The sequence below is a fragment of the Trematomus bernacchii genome, unplaced genomic scaffold, assembly GCF_902827165.1.
Source record: "Trematomus bernacchii unplaced genomic scaffold, fTreBer1.1, whole genome shotgun sequence".
In the NCBI taxonomy this organism is placed as follows: domain Eukaryota; kingdom Metazoa; phylum Chordata; class Actinopteri; order Perciformes; family Nototheniidae; genus Trematomus; species Trematomus bernacchii.
The window spans coordinates 12,950,250-12,964,427 of record NW_022987689.1 but is presented as its reverse complement, the minus strand read 5'-3'; the positions used below and the strand labels follow the sequence as shown (position 1 = coordinate 12,964,427).

Here is a 14,178-nt window from a genome sequence, read left to right as displayed (position 1 = left end):
GCGGCTTGTGTTGGTGTAAGTGTATTCAGGACAACGATTGAATCAATTTCAGCATTTATTCACAAGCAAAAAGAACACAGTGTTTTCCAACTGTCTTTTGTACTGCATGGGTGCCTGCATCAACGGGTCAGATGTGGGTTTACAACAAAAAACACATCTACAAAGGAATTAGAACGTCCTTTTTTTTTCTTCTTGCTGCTGTTGTTGGTTGATTTTTCTTTTGTTTGTGTCGGCCCGAGAGCGTGGGATTTCAGATCTCTTTGCTGAAACATGGTTAGACGTTGACGGACACCTTAAGCGTTGGCACTGATGACAACAGCGACTCATGACAAGGAGGGCAAGTGTGTGCAGGGCATTTGGAGCGTCGAGCCGCCTCTTAGCGCCAACACAAGATGGAGCACGGAGCCTCCCTGGATCTTGTAGTCTGCGGCCGTCTTCTCATCATTCCTGGGAACAAGAGAGAGATGATTTAGAGAAATGAAATAAGAGCATCTCGCAGTGAAGAGTGGAGATAGATCCAATAGAGGCACTTACATCTGTTTACCACTGTAGATGAGTCTCTGTTGCTGCGGGGGGATCCCTTCCTTCTCTTCCACCCTTTCTTTAATTCGCTCCACCTTTTGATTACACAAAAACAACAAATGATACGGTGCCTTAGAGTGAAGCAAATACAGGCCATGTATCTTAAAGAGAGATTTATATTTCACCTTGTCTGTGGGCTCGATATCAATCTCTATTTCCTTTCCGGTGAGTGTCTGAAAGGTAATACATCACATTAATACAAGCTTTGGTTCCTTAAGATGCACACAATAATCTGAAAGATAATTTGTAATTCCACACATGGGAATTTCACAGGTGGCTACAAAAGAAAATGATCAGTTTTCAATAATAGTTTTCACACGTTACACCAAAGAGAAACAATAAGGCATATTTAGATGGAGAGAACTGTAATAGCAAGGATGCAATCGATGAATATTCTATTTATTGATAAATCAATCCACCAGTTTTGTGACGTCTCCAAACGTCTTATTTTGGACTGACCAATGATGCAGGGAGTGGGTTGCATATTGCCTAATAGTTACCAAACATGTTTGAACCATTATCTTTCTATTAACTATTAGGCCTAGGTTAGATTAAAAATAATTCCAGCCCTAGTAATAGCATAATCGTGTTTTTATCTGTACGTCCCAAACTCATCCTGTTGTCCTCAGAAAATGAGGGGTCACAAATGTACGAAATAATTTGCTAACCTGCTCATGCTAGTGTATTTAAGTTAGCAAGCTATCAAATAACAGCTACTGAATGGTATTAACCGAAAGAGCAGCATGTTGCTAGATTAGCTAGTCCATAGCTCTAGACAATATTGGGCCAACACAAGGCAAACATTAAAAAATAAAATAACACAGAACGAGAAACGTGATTATATTACATGACTGCCCCAAAAATAAACTAGCGGACCGGTCTTGATGTTAGCGGGCTAACAACAGCAGCTAGGAGCTAGCGAACAAGAGTACGCGTATATTTAAAAATAACACGGTCTTACCTTTACTTTAATCAGCATCTTGAATACTCAAAAGACTACAGATTTTAATGTTAAGAATTGTTTACCGACCAAAACACTTGATATACCAGCGAATTACAACCTACTTGTCTGGCTAAATTGAATTTACTTCCTGTGCACCAAGCTAAACGCTCCGGACGTGATGGAGCCAGAGCCCAAGGAAAAGTGGTTCCGCTTTGGTAAACAAAACAAAAATAGATTTGTAAGTTACATATAGAAAGATGTATTTAGATATTACACATATGTTGCAATACAACCTCCAAATAAATAATGCATTACAATACAAATTGTAATTAAGTAAAATAATGTTATCGGTTAAATAAAAGTACACATATAAAATAATGTTATCGGTTAAATAAAAGTACACATATTAAATTGTTTGATAACTATTATAACATGTAAGTATATTGACTTGGAAGCTTGTTATGGTTGGGCTGATTTTAGAAAATTGCCTTTAAGTAGTTTCATCTGAATTATTGTATTGTTTTAAAAATAGTGTTGTATGTAAAATAATCAGGTAATTGTTGACAAATCAATTAAGTAGAGTTAAAAAAAAAAAATGTACTTGAATAAGTGTACTAGATATTATCCAAATGAAAACTCTACAATGAAATTGCAAGTATGTGAAATTACACCCCAGTATAAGTAAACAGAGGACCAAGTGCTGCCCTGCTCTCACACAGGTGTTGCTCGTTCAGCTAATTTGGCAGGAAGTCTACAAATGGTGTCACTTCCTGTGTGATCTAGATCATTCAGTCATGGGGACTCAACTCTACCTAGGTGTGATAGTCGTGGCTCTTTTTGCAACAACTGTTGCTAATGCAGGTATTCTTAGCACATGCATGTAAACATCTGCTTTTGTTGGGGAATGTATAGGGAAATATATAATAATGATTTGTTTGCAGAAATCAAAGTAAACTGTGAAAAAGACTCCATAAGCATCACATGGACGATCCCTCCGAAGCTGGTGCCATATGCAGCTCGTCACTTCCTCGGAAACTGCATGGCAAATCAGTTTAATGTTATGCCCAGCGGAGAGGGGAAAGCTGAGTTTAACTACAATCTAGTTGACTGCAATTTTAAAAGACTGGTAATGTAACTTCCATGTTTCACCAAAATATCTCTCAGCCTTATTAATGTCATAATGAGCTTTTTTTTTTTTTCTTCAGATGAAAGGGAAAAAACTCTTCTACAAAAATGAGTTGACTTTTAGGCCCCGACCAAGGACGAGTCCTGCACTTAAAGTGTATCCCATCGAGTGTGTTTATCCAAGGTAGGAGTTTCTTTCTTATTTAAATTCAAGTTTAAAGCTGATGTATGGGATAAATGTTGTTAATATATTTCAGACCTAAGGGGTGGGTTCCTCCTTTCATGAACTTGGGGTCAAGTGTTGTCGAAGGCCGAGGAGGTCTGGAGTTCCACATGCTGCTCCTAAATGGTGAGGGCTCATGCTCCCAAAGGCAAAACACACTAAAAACGCACACTAAGCAGTTTTTACTTTTCCCGTTACAGAAAGAATAACGGCGGTAGCGGAGACAAATGTCATCCCCCTGGGCTCCTTCATGCCAATATGGGCAACAGTGGCGCAGAAGTCCCATCAGCCATTGCTGCTGCTCATGGAGGAATGTGCGGCAGCCACTACACCTGAGCTGCAGGCTGACAGCAATGTGTACCCCATCATTAGCAATAAGGGGTGAGATCCAGTCTCTGATTTATTTAATTGTTTTCTGGAGTTTAGTCCTTATCGCTTATCTGAATTTCTTCAGGTGTCTCTTGGACAGTGTGAAGGGAAACTCCAGGTTTCTCCCTCGGTACCACTCGTCTGCAATCACCCTCTACCTGCAGTCCTTCAAGTTTGGTCTCGGCGAGGAGGTGAGGGGGTAAATGGAAAGTGCTCTAAAGAATATTTGGTTCCTAGCAAAAATGTGTTTCATGTGCTCCTCAGGTGTACATTCACTGCAAACTGCTCGCATGGGATCCTGAAGTTCTAAGTGAAAGCAAGAAAGCTTGCCACTATGTAAAGGAAAATGACCGGTAAGGGAAGAGTTTGATATGTTGGAAGTATGTGAACATGTTCTTGCCAGCAGTTTAATAGGATGAATGCAACTGATGCCATGTGCAACAAGTATGCACCATTAGCCAAGGCGGTTAGCTTATTTTAGCATAACATATCCAATTTGAAGTAGATTAATGCATGTACTTTGATCAGTATTGTGCTTTTATATATCTACAAAAAACGATCTCCTGCTAACTAACAAAGTCTGGACAACAATTGTGACAAATGATAATTGTAAAATATTTAAGAATAACTATATTCGTTTTAAAAGGAGGGGCACTCAAATGATTAGTCAACCTAATGAGATGGGCCTAAATTAAAAAAGCCCTGAGCTTTTGTGAAATGTATCTTTTGGTCCTTTTTAGCAAATGTTATTAACTTGATATTTATAATTAAAAACATTTTTTTAATAGAAACATACAACATATAATGGCTTTTTTCTGTGTATACACATTTCTTTTTTTAAAGCCATGCTGATGTATTTGAGCCTTTACGATTGTTGCTTCCTCAGATGGGAACTCCTGGATGACCCCATGCAGAGCTCCATTTGTGACTGCTGTTCGAGGACCTGCAACACCCGCTCAAAGAGAGGAGACGAATGGGGTATCGCTCTTATGCCAACTTGTATGCTTTTTGATCTAGTATAGTCTTTTTCAATTTGAAGTTATATATTTTTTTTTTTCCACCTCAGAATCCAAAGGCTTCAGGCACACTTCTGTGTTGGGACCCCTGATCATAGTGGATCCATCGCAACAAAATGCCCACAATGCATCAGATGTTTCCATTGCTGACCAAGATTAATGAGTATTTATTTTTTTATGGTATTTGTCTTGAAGTTTTGTTCAAAACTTGCCATAAGACTAACGTTGCTAAACATTTTCTCAACAGGAAGTCCAGTCTAAGATTGAGGAGACTGAACAGAGGGCCCAGTGGTGGACGACATCCATATGCAGATTAAAATTGTCTATAATCTCTGTATAAATAAAACTGTTGTCAACTCCTCAACTGTGTCCATCATCAGTAGAATTGTACTAATTATGTGTGACTTTTGTCACTGAAAGATACTGTCAATTATAATGGAACCTTTTAAGTCCTCAGACAAATTGTAATGGCCATGTGAGTTGGAGTATAGCCCCTGAATTTTTCTTTCATTTTCCATTGAGCTCTGCACAATCAATATAAATATATATATATATATATATATATATATATATATATATATATATATATATATATATATATATATATATATATATATATATATATATATATATATATATATTCTGACATTACATGCACCACCAGATTCAAAAGCTATTAGTGATCTGTCTGGTATTACAACTATGGCAATTTATGTTGAGCCTCATTTGAAAAGACAATTCTGATCTGAATTTATTTTCTGGGCACTAATGCCTGCAGTTGAATGTAGCATAGTTTACTTTCAGGCCATGAATATAAAATCAATAGGGATGGCCTGCATGGCACGTGTTTAAAGATGACATAGCAACAAATCTAATATTCAGATGTGTGGATATTTTCTCACACTGAATACAACTTAAATGAACTGAAACATTTCAGAAATAACACATTTGAATACAGGACATCTGATAAAGGAATACTACTTTCCCCCAAATGATCATTTGTTTAGAAATGACTCGCCTTTTAATTCTCAAAGAAAACTTTTTCTTGCATGACTTGAAGTTGAACAAAGAATCCCAACGTATACATGTATTAATGTTAATATATATAACAGCAAAACTAAATCAAAACCTCAGGAAGACAACCCATGCACTATCATCCTTAAAGTATTTTAAATAAGAATTTAAGGTAGTCGGACAGGATAATAAATTGATTAACAAATGGTAATTTTGTGCTGCTGATGAAGCTGAATGAAAATGAATTGGGTGTAAGGACTAATGTGATTGGATGCTCCCCATGCTGTAATCAGTGTGCGGGCTGCTGCAGCTGGGCCTGTTGACAGGCACCAGCTGAAAGACGTTATCTTGATTAATGCCTCTCAGGAACAAGGTATAAGAACATGCACTGTGTCAGTAGCAAGCATTCAGTCATGATGGTTTCATTTTGTCAAGGTGCACTGCTTCTGAGCCTGGCAGCTGCCATGGCGGTATATGCAGGTAAGACTTGAAACAATTAAAGTCATGTTATTATCCTTGACTCAAATAGTTGAGTCTAAACCTAATTTCTTTGTGTTGCAGACATGAAAGTGGACTGTGGGCCAGATTTTGTGACGCTGATGTGGACAGAAAGCCGACCCCAGGCCGACACGTCGCTTCTCCGTCTGGGTAGCTGTTTCCCAACCAGCTTCTCGGCAAGTGAGGCCTACTTCTATGTGGATCTCACTGACTGTAACTTTAGGATACTGGTATGTATGTATATATATTTTAAACCTGCAAGCTGTGAGTCTGCTATATTTCCTACAGCTCTCTCAGGAGGATCTTTGTCTCTCTAACAGGTCACCGGGGATGCACTGGTGTACAGCAATGATCTGACCTACGTTGCTTCTGCGGATTCTTACAATTTGGCCTTCACTCACCCAGTTGTCTGTGCATATGAGAGGTTAGTGTTCATACCAACTACAACATAAGGTGCTAAAGGGTGACACCACCCTTCACTAACAATTCCAATGTGGCATTTCCATGGCCTGGGAAAGTTCAATTTTGATAATAAGCTTCTCCCTCTCAAAGCCATCCACCATGGAAGTCCGTCTCAAACTTGTTGTCATCAGGTAAAAAGTCTGAAGCTGCTACATAGACAATGAATGGGTTGAGTATTCTCAACAAAAAATGTACGGATTTACTGAGAACATTCCCCAATGTGCACTCTGTGTTGTCATTTTTACCAATTCATTGTCCATTGAGTTGCTCCCATAGTTTTAAATGGACATCACACATTTAAGTATCAGCACTCTTGTTTTTAGCATTTTGGAGGAAGTAGTTAATGTCTACTTATTTTCGACTGTCTTTTATGACTTCGTATTGTCATACTGATATTCTGTACAAACTGTGAAGTCCACTGAGACAAATGTAACATTTGTGACATTGGGCTATATAAATAAACATTGATTTTACCATAGGAGTAACATTTAATAATGAGCTTTAAGTAAATGTGAGTACACAGTCTCGCTCTAATACGTTTTCAGTTTCACATGGCAGCATTTTCTACACATTCTGCTTTATTTTGTGCAGGCCCAAAGACTGGTATTCCAGCCAGCAGATCTATGACCCGGTGTTTAAAACCTACGGTCTAGGAGATCTGCAGTTTAACATTGGCCTTATGAATGGTGGGTAAACAACATGAGAAACTCTCTACAAACGGCAGCTCTCCCTGACTTTTGTAACTTAATGACTCTTTTCCTGTTTACTGCCCTAGACGACTTCTCAGGCCCCGCTGAATCTACAAGCTTTCCTCTGGGCTCCATCATCCCCATCATGGCTAGTGTGGTGCAGAAGACCCATCAGCCCTTGCTGCTGCTTCTTGAGGAATGTGTAGCAGCTACCACACCAGAGCTGCACCCTGAAAGCACCATGTACCCTATAATCTCCAATAAAGGGTAAGTCAAGCATTGACTTACATTTTTTTTATTTTGGTAGTATGTTAATTAATTGTCTTTGACCCAACAGATGTCTTTTGGAAAGTGTGTCGTCACGATCCAAATTCGAACCTAGGCAAAAGTCATCGGAGATACGCCTATCACTTCAGACCTTTAAGTTTGCTATGGGAGAAGAGGTAAATTGGCCTTCTAAATTGTACATTTTTGTTCAGATGCAAGGTTTTATTGTGGAAACTGAGATTAATTTATGCCATGACTCCTATATTTTCCCTCTACTCAACAGGTCTTTATCCACTGCAAACTTTTGGCTTGGGATCCCAATGGTCTTGACAGCACTAAGAAAGCCTGCCACTTTGTCAAAGGGCATGGGTAAAAATATGACTTCAATATATCAGAATTTGAATTGTAGTTAATTAGTTTTACATGAGATGACTTATTCAGCTTTAGCCCAGTCTACTGAAGATACAGATGGATCCCGTTCATAACGGTTCAAACTTTGTGGAGACTTTATTTGGAAGAGTTGAGATGCATTTTAATTATCTTTTCATCCAATCTTCATGAACTCAGTTGGGAGTTGCTGGACAACTTGGCCCAGAGCAATCTTTGTGACTGCTGTGAATCGAAATGCAAGTCAAGGAGGCAGAGGAGTGTTGTGTCAGGTATGTACACAACTTCCGCTGTATTACACTTGATTTGTTGACTTGTACTAAAATATATATGTTTGCAGAGAAACATGGAATGGTACAAAAAGCAGTCATTGGGCCATTTACCATCACAGATGTGAATTCCTGAAGGTAAGGGTTTCGTATTTCCATATTCATTTATTCTGAACGGCTACATTAAACTTTGTTCTCCCAACAGGAATGAATGGATCCATTTCGCTGACTGGTTTCTTCAATCTGAATTCGGTTTTTATTCTTGGTTCGTAAGCTTAGTGCGAGCCTGTCTCTTTGCATTTCAGATTGTATGTTGCCAATAAAATAATGTATCTGAACCACTTAATTGAAGTTCTCAAATTATTGAGTTTGACTTGCCTTTTGTGTGAAACGGTTTAAACTAAGCTGTATTACTGAATCATGATGACCTAATTTCTGGCTAAAACAAAGATGCACACATCTGGTTGCAATATGCAATAAATGATAGTTTGTTTTGAGAACATTTCCAGGTCTGTTTTAAAGTGTTTTCCCTGTGATGTGTCAATTTCCCAAAAATATTGATCACATTAAATGAATCTAGAAAGCAATTGGATTACATTAAAAGTTTAGTTCACATCAATAACTCTTAACAGTTAATGCTTAACATGCAAGTATTTTATCCTGTATTCTTCAAGCAGGTCAAGGCTAAACTCAGTCATTTTAGTTCAACGTGTAATGTTAACACACTCTCTAAATTGTAGAATGACTTGGTACATAATACACTTTTTCACTCCTATTCACCTTAGAAATATGTTTTGTTCATGACTAAAGAGACAATGATTTAGCCCAATATTTATTGAACTAGGAGAGAAAGAATTGTCTTTTTTGCATACAAAAGTATTTCAAGCAACCGAACCGATAAAGGTAATTTAAAAAAAAAAAAAACCTCTGGGATCCCCCTTAATACCATAGGCCTACTTTTTCAAGGCACATTTAATATCTTGAACGTTATAACTTGAATATTTCCATAGCCAAATTTGCTTAATTGAAAAAACATACTATGATAAAAGTTGACACTACGATACACACTTTGCAGCCCAGTAGCAGACACGCATTCATATTTGAACACGCTGCAGATCACGAGTCATCAAACGTCTCTGCCAATCAGGAAAGAGAACCGCTATTTGCGCAGAGGGCGGGACTTTGAAGCCGGCTAAAAATAACCCCTCTATTAGCATAAAACTTCAACGACTTCTAAACAAAGCGAAAGGTAATGTAAGCAAAATGAAAGTAGATATATTCTTGGTAAAGTTTAATGTAAGTTTTGAGTCGGTTTCTTACCCTAATATTTGCCAGTAGACAGCCAAATCAAACTTGTTTAAGCTACTGTAGCTTACAAACATTTTGGTTGCTAACACATAGACTGGGGCTAACGGTATAAATACACCTATTAGCATGGTTAATGAGAAGCTAACTTTATATACACTTTAAGTTGCCATACCTAACTGTGTGTGTGTCTTGTCATTGCAGAATTCAGCTAGATGTATAACTATGTGCAAAGGTGTGGGTGTAATGAATGTACAACTAATACATTGTGGGCAAAAAAAACATCATTGTAAACCCAAATGTAAAAATATTGAGTAAAAAATAAATAAATCATACAATATAATACAGCTTTATTTGTAAAGGACTGTAAAACCTCAGAAAATAAATTAATAGATTAAATTAAAAAAATCACACAGCTCAGCTCACAAACCATAAAGTAAATGAAAAAAACAATAAATAGGTAAAATCAAATTATGTACATACTGGTTCACTATATTGTCAGAGTTATAGGGCATTCGTCACCTTGTTTTGAACATGTAATTTCAAAATCATGGGCATTAATATGCTCTCAGAAGTGTCTAATTCTCTTGGAAGACTTTCCACAAGATTTTGTAACTGGCCTGCAGTGATATGCTCCCATTCAGCCTCAAGAAGGGGTAAAAACTAATGAATTAATATAATGAAAGTCTGAAAAGTTATCATTTGTGAATTGTCATCTTGTGTTTGCAGAGGAGTAATCTAAAATGGACTGGTTCCACTGTAATCAGTGCTTTACAAGGAGTGGGTCGAAGTTTGCCGTGAGCAGCTGCGGCCACATCTGCTGTGAAGCATGCATTACATCTGGTAAGTAGGGGTGTGAATTCCAAGATACAACACGGTAAGATCTTGTATCGATTCTTTGGAAAACAATACGACAATTTGCTGATATCACAAAGTCTACCACAACTTTCACTTGATTAAATTCAGTGGCACGCCATCGATATGACAATATATCACAGTACCATGCAAGAAAAAGGTTACATCAATAACAACTCACAAAAAGCTATCAAAATATTACTTGACAATTAGTGTTTTTTCATAAAATGACTTGATCAATTTTTTTACAATAAATGTTAAAAGTTGATGGTGTATATTGATTTTTTTCACTTTGCTACTAATAAGACAGCTAATACGCTAAATCGATTTGCTTTCACTTTTTAAGTAAAATTCTTTAACATCGTGACTTCAATTAGACATTTTCTGGCCCCTTCTAATGATGTATTTTCCCACAGAGCAGTGCAGTGTCTGTGGAGCCACCTGCAGTTTTCTGCCCATCACAGACCAGGTTGGTGAGTTTAACATCTCCACTGCAGCTTACTGTCTGAAACCACCAACAGAGAATGACCTTATTTTATCCATCCAACTTATTTTATCTTATGTATTTCAGATGAAGCCTCAAGAAAGGGTGTTTTTCAAAGATCCTGTGAAGCTCATCCAGTCCCGGCTGGAGCACATCTCACAGGTCTGTCTCCTCTGTGCAGCATCCCCCAAGAGCCCTTGCTGATTTCCTATTTAATTGCTAAAGAGGCATGTTAAATGTCATTCAATGAATAGTCAGTCAGTGAGTCATTCAACAAGACATTGCTTCATTTAGAGTGATAGGAGACACAATTAAAAGCATCCCTGAACTATAATCCAAAAGTTTATATTCATTACGTTCTATTTTTACTGAAAGACTACCTAATATCAGTCTTTATGCTCCTCAGATTGCACTTTTTCAGCGGACACAGATGGAAAGAGTCACGGCACACTTCAAGCATAAGTCTGTGGAGCTGGAAAGGCATCTGAAGGAAGTCAGTGAGCAGGCTTACAGGTGATTCTAGAACCTATTATTGTTCCTCTGTGGCTGTGAATATAAAAACCCTGGTTGCAACGCTTTTCTTCCCATCCCAAGGCAACTCTCCGAGCTGAAAAGAGAGAACGCTAACTTTAAAAAGCAGCTTTCAGAACTGAAAAGAGAGACTGCTGATTTGAAAAAGCCCCTTTCTCAGCGGCGGGTAAGTGTTCCAAAGTCTAGAAAATAAAATGTTCATGTTGCCAAAATGTTCAGGAATAGTAAAATATCTAATATAGCTTGCATACTTTCTCTTTTCCAAAGGTTTCACCAGGACAGTTTCAAATAGATGGGTAAAACTAATGCTCATATCAGGACTATCCTCATGAACTTTCTAGTGTTCAAATGTTTTAAAACAGTTGAGTAATCACGTTTTATCTCATATATAGAAATCAAAGAATGTCACTCCCTGTGGCTGTCACCTCCCCAGGTAAGTTGAATCGTAACAGTTCATGCTTTTGTTGTTTTATATCTATCTGTATGTGTTTCCTTTTGCTAGTTACCCCTCGTCCAAGAACCATGAGGTATGTATTACATCATTGTCCTGGTGGATTTCCCTCTGCATAACATATCTACACTTCATAAAAGGAGTCAAAATATTGAATGCTCAAACATGTTGTCCACAGTTACATGGGCTCAGCGGAGTCTCAGGTGTGGGCCAGAAACAGGGGTCATAGTCTATCCTCTCTCACAGTAAGTCTCCTTATTATAGTATTTTTAAATGAACTGTATTTATATAACACTTTCTAGTCTTCTAATGTTTTGTAGAAGTCAAAGTCAACTTTATTGTCAATCTTTCAGTTTGTGTGTACAGGCAGAGAGATCGAAATACCGTTTCCCACAATCCCGAATACAAAAACAAATATATATACAAATATGTATATACCTATATATACACAATCAAAAGACACATTTATACATATGCACACAGTAACACCTAAATAAAAGCACAACAATCAATATATACAAAATAACAGCCACTTCAATATCTTTGAGAATGTACATTAGTGCAAGACTGTCCATAGCAGCGTAAAAAAAAAAGTGTCTTGTGCTGGATTTGAGTGTGTGTGGTGTTAAAGTCCAGGACCAGTGGGGTCAGGGGGAGAGAGGGGAGAGAGGGGAGAGAGTTCAGCCTCCTGACGGAACTTCTATAAACAAAAGTATTTCTTAATTTAAAAAAACTGAAAAAATATAACTATTTCCTAAAGGGATTGTAACGGTCCGTCCACACAGCGGCGTGCGTTGAAGCTTGCCGGCGGGCGTGTCTGAAACTCGACCAACAACCAATCACATGAATCTCCCGCCCCGGACACACAAGCACGCGGTTTGATTGGCTAGAGCTTGTACTGGCATATGATTTGATTGGCTGACGCTTCCGTCGAAGCTTCAAAAGTTGAACATTGCTCAACTTTTGAAGCGAGCACCGCGAGCAAAGCGTAGCGACGCTCCCACAATGCAGTTCGGCGAAGCGTGACGTCACCCCATTCAAAGTGAATGGGCAGAAGCGTTGAAGCTTCAACGCACGCCGCTGTGTGGACGTGCCGTAAGAGATAAGATAAGACTTTATTTATCCTGAAGGAAATTGTTGTGCCAGAGTAAAAGAATTGTGCAACTTTTAGGAGATTTAAAACCATTTGACAATACAATAATCTTAAATCAAGGTCATCAATAGCTTTTATCAAAGCGTTCAGGGAGGTCTCATCTCAGATCTCCATCCACTGATGAAGACTGAACTGTGGTTGAAACCTCTAGAAGCTAGTCAGTGGATCTTTAGTCGAGATGTTTTTGTGAGACAAACATCTCTAAGGGTCAAGAACGATTGTACTTGCTCTAAATAATTACAAATTCATAGACCAGGTGGTCATTAGTAGTTTTAGGAGTAACAGATTACACATCATGGGATTACGTAATCAGGATACAAAGAATTCCCTTAGATTTATGTACATAAAAAAAAGACTTATTCAGATTCAGCATTTTTTTTTATCGGGGATTACTAGCAGGATTACAATGTTACTAAAAAAATCCCAAAAATATCATATAGTGTTTGTTGTAAAAGGAACAGATTGAATGTCTTCTTTGTAAACTCCTGTTCTGTAGGCTAATACTTTAGGTGTGAATCAATACGCCTACTATTAGGTTTATGTTTTTCACTTTCTTTGGTTCATTTGTTATTTTTTTTAATCAGAGGGTGAACCTATATGTTTATAAAATAGTGTGTATGAACTGTATGTATTCAATTAAAACGGAGCATTTCCTGTCAGCTCAGATTTGATTTTCTAAACTGTAGTACGTGCTCATGTGTTTCATCGTTGGTGTATATGCTACTGCCTGAATATGCTCGATGAAAGGCAGGTTTTCCTATAAATAAAATCTCTGAGCAGAGGACACATTTTCGATACTATATATCTTTGTTTCTTATTTTTTAAGTTAACATAAGGTTACTGTTGTCTTACGTAATACACTTAAGTAAAAAACATCTTATTGATAATATTTTCTCTTGTATTTATTTTCATTGCATTTGATATTGAGGTAATCCTAAATAACAGAAAGTAATCATGTTACATTACTTCTATATTTTGATACTCAGATTAGGTTACTGATTTTTTTTTACAGCTAAATAATCATTTTAACGGAATACATTTTTACAAGTAATCCTCCCGACCCTGGTCATTAGTAATTCATATTCAGCTATCAATTAAAATGTTGTATGCTCTTTGTTTTTTTCAGACTCCTGGATCAGCTACCCCTATTCACAGCCACAGTTCACTTCATGGACACAGTAAGTGTTGTGAAGACGCTTTGGCTGTAACATGCAGTCCATCTTTAATCATTAATCCTTTCACCTCTGTCTTTGAAAAGGAACTCCAATATCCTACAACACTCCTACTCCTACAAGGTGAGAAATGCTTTACGAATAACCTGTTGTGAAACTTTGTATCACATTTTCAAGAAGGGAGGGTTTTCTCGTGTAGTCGTGAGTCAGTCCAATTCTGTCTTCCCCAGAACTCAGCGTCAGACTCCTAATGCCTTCCAGTTCCCGTTTATGAGTGGATTATCATTACAGTCACCCAGGCACTGATTTAAGGAGTCTTTAGCCAGATGTGTCTACATCAGCTTTGTTTTCTTAGTTAAAGAAAAACATGTTTTTGCCAAGTA

General features: G+C 37.7%; 4 protein-coding genes across 5 annotated transcripts; 3 read left to right on the top strand and 1 right to left on the bottom strand.

The window, feature by feature from the left end:
• Window positions 1-42: 42 nt before the first annotated feature.
• Window positions 43-1,720, bottom strand: nedd8l (NEDD8 ubiquitin like modifier, like). Its single transcript, XM_034137485.1, has 4 exons — window positions 1,544-1,720; window positions 708-755; window positions 535-617; window positions 43-447 (listed from the first exon to the last, which is right to left on the bottom strand). Exons 1-4 carry the CDS (start codon window positions 1,559-1,561, stop codon window positions 324-326), a joined length of 273 nt encoding a protein of 90 aa, XP_033993376.1. The 5' UTR covers window positions 1,562-1,720; the 3' UTR covers window positions 43-323.
• A 599-nt stretch (window positions 1,721-2,319) lies between these two features.
• On the top strand, window positions 2,320-4,622 carry LOC117488519 (zona pellucida sperm-binding protein 3-like). Of its 2 annotated transcripts, none has more exons than XM_034137484.1 (10): window positions 2,320-2,386; window positions 2,467-2,651; window positions 2,731-2,834; window positions 2,908-2,999; window positions 3,074-3,254; window positions 3,328-3,433; window positions 3,507-3,595; window positions 4,129-4,220; window positions 4,309-4,417; window positions 4,506-4,622. In XM_034137484.1, coding segments are annotated over exons 1-10 (1,026 nt in total). In that variant the 3' UTR covers window positions 4,507-4,622. The 2 variants fall into 2 exon arrangements, with proteins under 2 accessions (XP_033993375.1, XP_033993374.1); XM_034137483.1 differs by having other exon boundaries at window positions 4,309-4,421.
• Window positions 4,623-5,618: 996 nt separating this feature from the next.
• On the top strand, window positions 5,619-8,190 carry LOC117488870 (zona pellucida sperm-binding protein 3-like). Its single transcript, XM_034138021.1, has 10 exons — window positions 5,619-5,752; window positions 5,834-6,000; window positions 6,091-6,194; window positions 6,824-6,918; window positions 7,008-7,188; window positions 7,259-7,364; window positions 7,472-7,557; window positions 7,756-7,847; window positions 7,916-7,982; window positions 8,050-8,190. The coding sequence occupies exons 1-9, from the start codon at window positions 5,656-5,658 to the stop codon at window positions 7,978-7,980; spliced, it is 993 nt and encodes a 330-aa protein (XP_033993912.1). The 5' UTR covers window positions 5,619-5,655; the 3' UTR covers window positions 7,981-7,982; window positions 8,050-8,190.
• Window positions 8,191-9,892: 1,702 nt separating this feature from the next.
• On the top strand, window positions 9,893-14,116 carry LOC117488773 (RING finger protein 212B-like). Its single transcript, XM_034137861.1, has 12 exons — window positions 9,893-9,992; window positions 10,421-10,473; window positions 10,576-10,650; window positions 10,895-11,001; window positions 11,083-11,185; window positions 11,287-11,315; window positions 11,412-11,452; window positions 11,522-11,546; window positions 11,649-11,715; window positions 13,750-13,801; window positions 13,882-13,918; window positions 14,026-14,116. The coding sequence occupies exons 1-12, from the start codon at window positions 9,893-9,895 to the stop codon at window positions 14,099-14,101; spliced, it is 765 nt and encodes a 254-aa protein (XP_033993752.1). The 3' UTR covers window positions 14,102-14,116.
• The last annotated feature ends 62 nt before the right edge of the window (window positions 14,117-14,178 follow it).

Excerpts from the sequence above, each read along its gene's own strand:
- LOC117488519 (XM_034137484.1), top strand. The coding sequence starts at position 2,320 with ATGGGGACTCAACTCTACCTAGGTGTGATAGTCGTGGCTCTTTTTGCA. Across the intron at positions 2,652-2,730 it reads ACTGCAATTTTAAAAGACTG|ATGAAAGGGAAAAAACTCTT; the intron begins GTAATGTAACTT and ends TTTTTTCTTCAG. Across the intron at positions 3,255-3,327 it reads CCCATCATTAGCAATAAGGG|GTGTCTCTTGGACAGTGTGA; the intron begins GTGAGATCCAGT and ends GAATTTCTTCAG.
- LOC117488870 (XM_034138021.1), top strand. The coding sequence starts at position 5,656 with ATGCACTGTGTCAGTAGCAAGCATTCAGTCATGATGGTTTCATTTTGT. Across the intron at positions 6,919-7,007 it reads TAACATTGGCCTTATGAATG|ACGACTTCTCAGGCCCCGCT; the intron begins GTGGGTAAACAA and ends TTACTGCCCTAG. Across the intron at positions 7,189-7,258 it reads CCTATAATCTCCAATAAAGG|ATGTCTTTTGGAAAGTGTGT; the intron begins GTAAGTCAAGCA and ends TTGACCCAACAG.
- nedd8l (XM_034137485.1), bottom strand. Across the intron at positions 618-707 it reads ATATCGAGCCCACAGACAAG|GTGGAGCGAATTAAAGAAAG; the intron begins GTGAAATATAAA and ends TGTAATCAAAAG. Across the intron at positions 448-534 it reads ATCTACAGTGGTAAACAGAT|GAATGATGAGAAGACGGCCG; the intron begins GTAAGTGCCTCT and ends TCTTGTTCCCAG.
- LOC117488773 (XM_034137861.1), top strand. The coding sequence starts at position 9,893 with ATGGACTGGTTCCACTGTAATCAGTGCTTTACAAGGAGTGGGTCGAAG. Across the intron at positions 11,002-11,082 it reads GTCAGTGAGCAGGCTTACAG|GCAACTCTCCGAGCTGAAAA; the intron begins GTGATTCTAGAA and ends TCCCATCCCAAG. Across the intron at positions 13,919-14,025 it reads AACACTCCTACTCCTACAAG|AACTCAGCGTCAGACTCCTA; the intron begins GTGAGAAATGCT and ends TGTCTTCCCCAG.